The sequence below is a fragment of the Lynx rufus genome, unplaced genomic scaffold (genome assembly GCF_022079265.1).
Source record: "Lynx rufus isolate CCGP_SWC_20201006 ecotype Redwood Valley unplaced genomic scaffold, mLynRuf1.p SCAF_2, whole genome shotgun sequence".
Lineage (NCBI taxonomy): Eukaryota > Metazoa > Chordata > Mammalia > Carnivora > Felidae > Lynx > Lynx rufus.
Window position 1 is genome coordinate 28529876 of NW_025814834.1, and position 10016 is coordinate 28539891.

Genomic DNA, 10016 nt, shown 5'->3' on the forward strand with positions numbered 1-10016 from the left:
TCAACCCATGGTTTGGTGACTCTAACTGAGATGTGACATTTCATACAGTGAAGTACACCTTTCTTCCTTTATATATTTCTAAAGAGTATTTTTTCTCAGTTTCCTGAACTTTTAAGTACATTTCTGGGTTGCAAGTTACCTCTATTTCATTTTACATTGTGCAATGTTAATATTTTAATTCTAAAGCTTAATTATTTTAATACACACATGCACAAAAGACTGAGGAAAAAAAGTAGTATACAGAGGCACCTAGCTGGCTCAGTATAGAGCATGTGACACTTGATCTCGGGGTTGTAGGTTTGAGACCTATGCTGGGTGTGGAGATTACTTAAAAATAAACTCTTAAAAAAAAAAAATAGCATCCCACAGTAGCCCGCATGATGAGTCATTCAATAAATTCTATTCCTATAGACCATGTATCTTTAATTTACATTCCTGATCTACTGTCTCATTGTTAAAACTGGGACAACTCAATTTATACCTCTCAAAGCCGGTCTTCTCATGTGTAAAACATATCATTCCTATACTATGTAACTCAACTTTGTGAGGAGCAAAAGAAATGTAAGAGCAATCTATATATCATCTAAAGCACAATAAGTGACAAAGCTTTCACAAATGAACTCAAAAGCAAAAAGTGAATATTTAGCATTTCACTGGAAAGTGTATGAAATGTCCACTCATTACTCATACCCAAATATCATCTTAAGCAAATATGTGCTTTGGCTGCCACTAAAGGGAAAGGAATAATACTCACACAATCAGTAAGAATTTCTCTCATTGATTCTGGTTTCTTTAAGCAAATATGCATTTCTCTTGCTTCTGTCATGCAGATTACTGTATGTCCTCTCCTTGTTTTTTTCATGCAACATATCCTGGAGATCACTTCATAGCAGTGAAGACAGACCTTGATCTTTTTTTTACAGCTCCATAGCTATCTACTATGTAGATGCAACACTTGATTTTACTAGCCCCTTACTGGACATACAAGGTACTAACGATATTTTGCTTTTGAAAATAATGCAACAAAACCTTTGTGAATATGTGGTTTCATATCTGTGGGGTATATCTTCAGAATAAATTCCTTAGAGTAGGATTGCTGGATTTAATGTACCTGCAGTGTTGTGAGATTGTGCCAATTTCTCTTTCACAGGGTCAAACCACTTTGCATTTTCACCAGCAATACATGATTATTTCTTCACAGCCTCACCAAAGAATGTAGCATCAATGGATTTTCTCCCAACAGGAGAGAAACTACAGTATAGTTTTATTTCACATTTCTTCTATGCATAAAAATGTTTAAAGGTTATCTGCATTTCTTTTTCTGTGACTTGCCCATCCATACGTTTGTTGCCTTTTAAATTCACTGAATTTAAGTCAGCCTATATTTTAGACCCTTATCTTCTGTTCAATTCACTGTTGGCTCTCACCTAAACTACTGCATCAGCCTTCTACCTGCTCTCCCTGACTCCAACCCATGCCTGCATTACACATTCTCACACAGTAGCTAGTCTCTTTTTCTTTCTTCTTTCTTTCTTTCTTTCTTTTTTTTTTTTTTAAGAATTAACATCATTCCCCCACATATAATCCTCCATTGGTTTCCCATTACAACTAAACGAAGATCCGTGTTTTTCAGTCAAGGCCCAATAGGCATACAAGGTCTTAACCCACGGCATTTCTCATAGCATCCCTCGCACTCTGGAGCCAGTCCATGTCTTTCTGTCCTTTGCTTGCACCAAGCATATTCCCAACTGAGGACCTCTGCAAGGAAGCCTCCTGTCCTACACCCTCCCACAGCTCCCCCTCACTTTTAAGGCTGTGTACTTGTCACTTGAGAACAGCCGTCTTTAACCACTTCAAGTAAAACTGCCCTCCCATCCTTGGCTTTCTTTCAGCACCTCACTACCTGACATTCTTTATTATTCATGTGCTGTCTGCCCCTAGGTCCTTCCAGAATGTATGGAGTTAGGGTAGGGGCTTTGTCATGTATACCACCCGCTGCCCAGCATCTGGAACAGTGCCCAATAAACATCTGTTTCAGTGTACCCCAAACCAGTTAAGTTTCTTCCTATTTTCCCATCTCTACTAAGATTTCTTCTAATGCTTCTTTTGATTAGTCATCTTAGACTGGCATTACTTTCAGATCTCTTAGCGTAGTAGTTATTCAGAATTAAAGACACAAGACAGGCTACCAAGAACCACAAAAATCTAAAAGAGGAATTCTAACATCCAGTGAAAAACCAATGGTAACTGTAATTCAGTATAAGGACATTTAGTGTTAAACTACTTTACCCACAAAAGGACTCATCCTGCAGACTTAATTAAGTCATAAGACTTAATTTCCATATACCATCTGAATTCTAAAGGGAGGTACAATGCACCAGTTTTTAATCTGTGCCCCCTGAATAAAGCATAATAACGGGATTGTATACTGTTTTACTATAAAAGATGCCCAACCATAAGGGGTAGGTAAATGAATGGTGCTCCCACCATTCAACAGTACACTACACAGTTATGAAAAGGCATGTAGTCGAGCTACGTGCAGCTGCACGGAAATATATCCTAGAGTGCTCTCTAGGCATCAAGCACAGTGCTAGGAGCTTTAGGTCGTTGCTTTCCTTTAAAACAAAATGCTATACAGCAGTACATGAAGAGTTAGCTCATTTTTGTTAAATAAACAAAATGTTATGTTTATATACATACAGCACATTTAGGAAGAGTAAATGCCAAAATATTAATAAAAGTTCTGGATTTTCTAAGTGAATGACTTTTTTATATTTTCTAAATCTTTTATATCAAATGCTTATTGTCATTTAAAAAAGCCAAAAAAAAAAAAAAAACCAAAAAAAACAAAAAAAAGGAGGGTTTAAAATAGCTACTGGAAAGAGGAAAGATCCGTTGCTCAGAGGTTTTTCCACATCATATTGCCAATTCCTTCCCTACTCACTCCTCGGGGGAAGGGGGAAGAAGGGGTCACTTCAGAGAGCACTCTGGCCAGCAAATCAGTGAGGCCTGTAAGGTCAGAACATAAAGACTGTATGAAAAGTTGGTAAGTAACAATAAAATTGGATAATAGGACGTCAGTATCTTATTTTGTGTCATTGATACACCAGTTAGAGTAGATACAGGGTTAGGTAAAGGCAAGGTAGTGGAGATATTCTTTAATCTTTTTTCAATGTTTGTTTATTTTGAAAGAGACACAGACAGTGAGCAGTGGAGGAGCAGAAAGAGAGAGAATCCCAAGCAGGCTCTGCACTACCAGCACAGAGCCCAAAGCAGGGCTCGAACTCACAAACCACGAGAGCATGACCTGAGCAGAAACCAAGAGTGGGATGCTTAGCTGACTGAGCCACCCAGGTGCACCTAGAAAAATTCTTTTGAGTCTATCTGAAATCTATGCTAGGTTCTTAGAATATTTCTTTGAAAAGGTTTGAAGAAATCACATTTTTCTGAAATGTTTGAGAAAAACAAGGCACAGCATTATCTATGGATGACTTTTGTCTAAGAAATGAAGTAAATAAATTCTTCATCATAGAAAAGCCAAAATGCTTTATATCTAAGTAGGTATTTCTTAGTTTCCAGGGAAACTGATATAAAATTTTCTGAAATAAAGACATTAAAAGCAAACTTTCAATGTGCCTGCACTTTAGAGTTAGTGTTCTGACCTTGTTTCTATGTAAATCTAATAGGCAAATGCTGAAATTGGGAGTTCTCTTATCACTTTATTGAACTTCAAAGAAAATTTTAAGACAAATTGAAATGAAATTTTAACTATCACGTTAAACATAAAGGGTAAATTCTATACTTACAAACTTTTTTCTTTAACTTTTTTGGTTTAATACTCCTTACAGTCCTATGCTTAAGGTACCTTACCTCATCAGCTTTTCTTTTTTTTTAAGCTTATTTGAGAAGGAGGGGGCACAAGCAGGGGAGGAACGGAGAGAGAGGGAGAGAGAGAGAATCCCAAGCAGGTTCTACACTGTCAGCACAGAGCCCTATGTGAGGCTCGAACTCACAAACCATGAGATCACGACCTGAGCTAAAACCAAGAGTCAGATGCTTAAACGACTAAGCCTCCCAGTCATCCTTCTCATCTGCTTTTCCTAATGTTCCTCTGTCCAGCGTATTCCTGGCTTCAATTTGAGGTCACCAGAACAAACTCTTTAAAATGCATCAACCTGTTTCCCTGACAGGTTAATCTAGGCTCATGGCTTCCACTTTTATCTAGTCTTACCTATTGTAATGAATGTACAGACAGGAGAGAGGTAAAAGTTGCTTTGAGTTGTGAACAATCAACCTTGAATGGAAACAGTCATGATGACTACGTTGGGATAGGTCTACCTTATGTATAAACAAGGTGAGAGCTGACTATGAGAGCTGTACAAGAGCTGAACCCAGCAATCTGTCACCTCCATGTGAGTCTCTTCTGTTTAGTAGCTGTGTTACACAGTCATTGCCCATCTCTGGGTCTCTCTTTCCTCATTAGCAACATGGGGAGAAAACCTGCAGGCTTATTTGTAGTCGGAAGGGCCAAATGAGATTGACATGAAAATGTGCTGTAAATCTTAAAAGAATTATGTAAAGGTCCCATTTGGTCTCTTATCCAACACTACCCATCTACTAACTAGTTTGTAAAATCACTCAGAAGCTTACCTTTCAACACCAAGCAGAATAGAAGTTTTCACAAGTATTCACATGCTTTGTGTTTAAACGTCCAATTAATTCATTTAATTTGTTCATTCTTTTACAATATTTGAATATTCTGAAAAAGCAGTACTTCCCCATTACAAAGCCATGTCCCTCATATGGGTGAATCCACAGGCTTAATTATTATAATTCTTAAGAGCCCCGCTGAAGTTTAAGTAGAAAAAGAGCTGTAAGACATTTCCTCTATAAGCTATGGCATTTAAATGAAACGAATGGGCTAATGGGGCTTTAACATCTTTATGATACAATGTTTTCTACTTCAAAGAACATAAGGCTCATTAAAGAGCCACATGGTTATTAAAGAGCCACGTTGTTACTCAGAATTATTTTTACCTAGTCCTCCCTTTCCAAAATTCCAGAGGCAAAAATCAAACACTTCCTCTTTGCCCTCCCCCCTCCCCCAAACGTTTAGTCTGAAGAACTTTTACCCCAACATTCTTAAAGTTGAACAGGATTCTATTGGCAGGAGCGGGGAGGAAGGAGAGGGAGCCATGGAGACAAACATTCTGTACAAGATCTGACACTTTAACTGCCAAAGTTTATGTTACAAATTAAGGTCTAAATTTATGGTTTTTTCTCTTTGGAAACTTTCTACCAATAGCCTCATGAACCACTGCCCCGCTCATTTTTAGAACTGGCAGCATGTAAGTTAAGTCTGTTAAATCACTGAGATAGGGCAGAAGACACTTTTGTGCCAAAGTGGGAATTTTAAACTCCCTGGGTTCTCCGTTCAGTAAAAGGAAAACAAGAAACAAAAAACTACATTCTCGCAGCCCTGGCAGTAACATTTCACACTGTTCACAATGAGTTCAAGTCTCTTCTGCCATCATTTTCATTCCGTCTTCAAACTATAGTTAGCATTAGGCAGTTTCCATCGAGGCTACTGGAAACAGCCTACTTAAGAACACCGCATAGACTTCCGCAGGCCAATCTCTATTTCGAATTTCCTACAATTCGTCCGAATCGTCCCGCGTGTCAACTACCTTAATGGTAGGAGGAAGGGTACCATCAGGCCCTTACTTGGTCCCTTTACTTAGGTAAGGATAGGCAGATGAGGTGGATACTCCCAAGTTGGGGTATTTACATTTCCACCGAGAAAGGGGAGCGCGTATACCAAAAGAGTCTTTATAAAGTCTCCGGAGACGTCCAGGAGACCCCCAAACAGGAAAGGGCTGCGGGCTGGACGGTCTCAGGCCGCGCTGGGAAACGGGAATACGGGAAAGAACTAGGCGTTCGGGCAGGGAAGAGGGAGAGAAACTGGCCGGACACGACGGGGAAAGAAGAAAGGATGGGGACGCCAGGCAGAGCCAGCCTTCATCCCCGGCGCCCAGCCCTGAGAAAGCCCGCTCCGGGCAGGAAGGAGCCCGAGGCGGCGGCTCGGTCCCGGGGGACTCCGGGGGCGGCGCAGGCCAGCGGTCCGCCAGAGAGCGGACAGCACCGGCCCCCGAGAGGGACAAGAGGGCCCCGCCTCCTCCTCACCTTCGGGCATCTCCCGGTCGCTGATGTGCTGCAGGTGGTGGCCCTCGCCGGCTCCGAAATCCAACTCGGCGGGCTCCACGGCAGCAGGCGCCGGGGCTACTGCCACCGCGTCCCCGGCCGCCGCCTCGTAGATCTCAGACTCGTAGTTTGCCTCCACCGGCCCCGTGCGCCGGCCCACCTTGGGGCTGGCATTGGGGGACACGCAACAGGTCAGCGTGTTCCCCATGGGGCGCCTCCACTCCTCGCCTGCGCTCGCCCCCGACTCCGCCGCGCTCAGCAGCTGCCCCCTCCCCCAACAATGGCGCGGTCGGCACCGGCAGCCCCGGGCTACGCCGGGGCTGTGCCGCGCATGCAGGCGCGGCCTCGCCCGCTGCCCGCCGGTACGCCCCGCCGCCGGGCCCCGGGCAGGGCTCCGGCCCCGGCCGCACCCCCGCCGCCGCGCCGCCGCCGCCGCCGCCGCCTCCCCCGAGCCAACTAGTCTGTGAGGGCGGCGACCAGCCCGGCTTATTTAAAAGGGGTGGGGACCCGACGAGCGCTGAGAGGCGCAGCCACTGCCGGCAGAGAGCGCGGTCGGAGCTCCTCCTCCTTCCGCCACCACCTCCCGACTGCCCTCCGCTGGCCTGGCTGGCGCCTGCCAACCGGAACACATTCTGCGGTCACCTGGTTACGAGGGACCAATCACACCCAGAGTTCCCTCCACGCGCCCGCCTCGGAGCGGAGGCACGTGACTCGCAGTGCCCCGCCCCCGCCCCGCCCCGCGGCTGCTCCGCCCCCCGCGCGGCGCGCCGCCGACCCCGGTTTCCATTCATCTCGCGCAGCCCGGAGCTTTCCGGTCCCGTGGGAAGCGCACCGGGCGTTAGTTACTCTAAGCCGTCCGGGTCGGTGGTCATTATAGAAAGTCTCGTTAGTAAAGAGCCGATTCCGTTAGCAACTCGATTTCACCGGGTGTGACAGCTGACTCATTTGATCGGCCACCGAACTTAGTTCCCCCCGAATTGTTGAACCGTTTTTGTAACTAAACGCTCCTCCTCTCTTGCCTTCCAAACGTTAGTTTTCGCCTGCAACTTGACCACAGCAACCCCCGGAGCCCTGGTCCTCCTCTCAGTAGAGCGCTGTGGCTTTGTGTCTTGAATGAGACCCGAGGACACGTCACCCTTCACTTCTTTCTCACTAAAATAAGGAACGAACTCGTCCCTCCCGGCCCGGAAACGCTGGGTTTCACCGACTCGCTTTTCTCCCCTCTGCTTCCCCCTTTGATGGCAGGAGTTTCCAGATTTCCCTTCTTTGGCCAACAACCCACAAAGCACGATTTTCTCATACAAAATTGAGACCCACAGAGTGAGGTGGCACGGTCCTGACCTGATGGAGATGATGATAATGATAGTTAACATTTGGGTAGTGGTTAGCTAATAGCGCGCCCAACCCCATTCCAAGTTAGGTAGGTACCCGTTTAACCCTCGACAACAATCCTTGCACAGATTTTAGGGAAGAAAGTGAGACGAATTAACATTCCCAAGGCCAAGTGATTGCTCGGGTGTGGGGCCGGGATTTGAGCCCAGATATTGTGGATCCCCACAGGCGCCTTATTGTGATTACCAGAAAATAAAGGTAGAAGTAAAACTTGAGAGGAAGTGACACTGTATATCAGGATATTTATTTAAGGGAGGACAATTTTTTTTTAGTGTAGATTTGTAAATGTTTTCCCTTCACTCAACATTCTCTCCCATGTGCCCGTCACTGCATGTGGGAAACCTTCGGGCCCTCAGTGAGCTCTCAGGGATGACAAGACAAAGGCTCAGAGAGTCCAATTGTCTGAGGTCACGCTCCTCCTGGAAAGTGCTTGTACCTGGGGTTCAAACCTAGATCTAACTGACCCCAAAGTACATGCTGGGGGAAAGAGGATGGATTTTTACCCTGGGAACACAAGACGATTGAGTAATAGGAAGCTGGCGTGTCACTATCAGATGGTTTGTCATGAGGTCACTCCCAACAATAAGGACTGAAGGATGCAAGACCAATTCAGAGACTTTATGTTCAACTAGGAGAGAAGGCAGTGGCAGTGACTGAAGTGGGGGGAAAGGACTTGAGATCTTTGGGGAGGTAGAATTGCAATACTTGATGACTGGGTATGGAGGGAGAAGTGAAGAGGGGAGGCAGAAATGGCTGCTAGGATTCTGGCTTTGAGGACTGGATAGAGAGCGGTGACTTTTTCCCAGAGAGAGAACACAGAAAGAGGAATAGGTTTGAGGAGGAAGATAATCTTTGCCCTATGAAGTGACACATCCAAATGGAGCTCTCCGGGGGAAACTTGGGTCTATAGCTCTTTTGACTAAGTCTGTTTTGTGATATCCCAACTTACATTTTCAAAAATTACACACATATTCAACCCCCCAAAAAGTAATTGGGGTGATTTCCTAAAGTTGACATGCTGAGAATATAACATTTCCTGGTGGTTACTTTCATAGAACAGCTTGGAATCTATGGTTTTAACAAATGGCGCATTTTATGTAAAACAAAACTGTTAAATGAAAAACTATTTACAATTGTATTGTCGTTAGAACATATAGAAAGTAATGAAGCCATGGGTACAGAAGTGATGGTCTTGAGAAGATGTGTATAATTTTAAAGATTTTTTAAAAAGGCAAACTAGGTGAATATTTAAGTGGCATTTAAGTGAAACCTGCAAAGGTGAGCAGTGAAGTCCAAGGACCTGAGCACTAATCAGAAAAGACTGATTGATTGGGTGAGTTCCATGAGGTGTGTGGGGGCAGGGGGGTCACATCTGCCTCTCATCTCTGCAATGGCTGCATCTAGAACAGTGCCTGGTCAGTAGGCAGCAATAAGCAATTCCCTGAAGAGTCAAGTGTGGGAAAACTACAAATGCCATGGGTTATGGCAACTGGGTGATTGGGGATGTGTTGTGAGCCTGGTGGCCGGCAGTGGGCAAAGAAATGAATAGGAGTTGAGAAAGTGAAGACCCCAACTGAGAGCTTCTTTTCCTAAACATTTTGACTGAGAACAGACATGCAGTAGCAGTTAGAGGGAGATGTATGGCTAAGGGGTACATTAAGAAAAAAACCATCCTCAATGATGGAGAAAAGGGAAGCAAAGAATAGTAATGTGATTTGAATTAAGCAAGAGTTTGACTCTGTGATATAACCTGAGACCTTGCATATGGCTGCTGATGGCTGAATTATCTCTTGGGATATATCTTGTGATTAGTGTTTTACATGGGTTCGGAATAAGCCCATTCATTCATTTTATTCATTCAATACCTAAGCTGTAGTAATACCACATGCCACATACTTTTTAGGTACAGAAGATGTTGTTTTGACCAAGATAAACAAGGTTCCTGTTCTCATGAAACATATCTTCCAATAAAAGAGTCAACAAGCAGTGTTGTCCATCACACCTCAAAATCATGGCCCAGGAATAACTACTGAATCTTTATTCCAAACAGTAGGGTGGAGGAAGGGAATGGAGATTTTTAAGAAGATGCATATAGCATAGAACTTACATATCATTGACTTCAAGCTTAGCCATATGGCCACACACAGCTCTACGAAAGGATCAGAAAATGCAGTCATATAGCTGAGGAACTAATGCATAGGGAATAACTGGGCATTGGATGCTAACTCTACCCTACAATCTTAAGGTAAGATTAGAGAAGTCTCAGCTTAAAGCAAGGAAGATCATAATACAATTTCATATCCCTTTGCAAGCATATATGGAAACTTATGCAAAGAGTTCTATAGTGACTTAAGCTAAGAGGACAAAAAAAGTGGAGAGAGGCTTAAACTATAGAATAAACTACCTCAGATACAAGAAAGATT

At 43.9% G+C, this 10016-nt stretch overlaps 1 protein-coding gene across 2 annotated transcripts in view; it reads right to left on the reverse strand.

Moving 5' to 3' along the window:
- The window catches only part of CCNYL1 (cyclin Y like 1), a 35999-nt gene extending 29482 nt beyond the window's left edge, over positions 1–6517 (reverse strand). The window contains exon 1 of one of the 2 annotated variants that reach the window (XM_047084404.1): positions 6184–6517. In XM_047084404.1, the coding sequence (XP_046940360.1) occupies positions 6184–6409 (226 nt within the window). In that variant the 5' untranslated portion in view covers positions 6410–6517. The remainder of the gene's footprint in view (positions 1–6183) is intronic. The other variant, XM_047084403.1, reaches the window with a different exon arrangement.
- Between the last annotated feature and the right edge of the window lie 3499 nt (positions 6518–10016).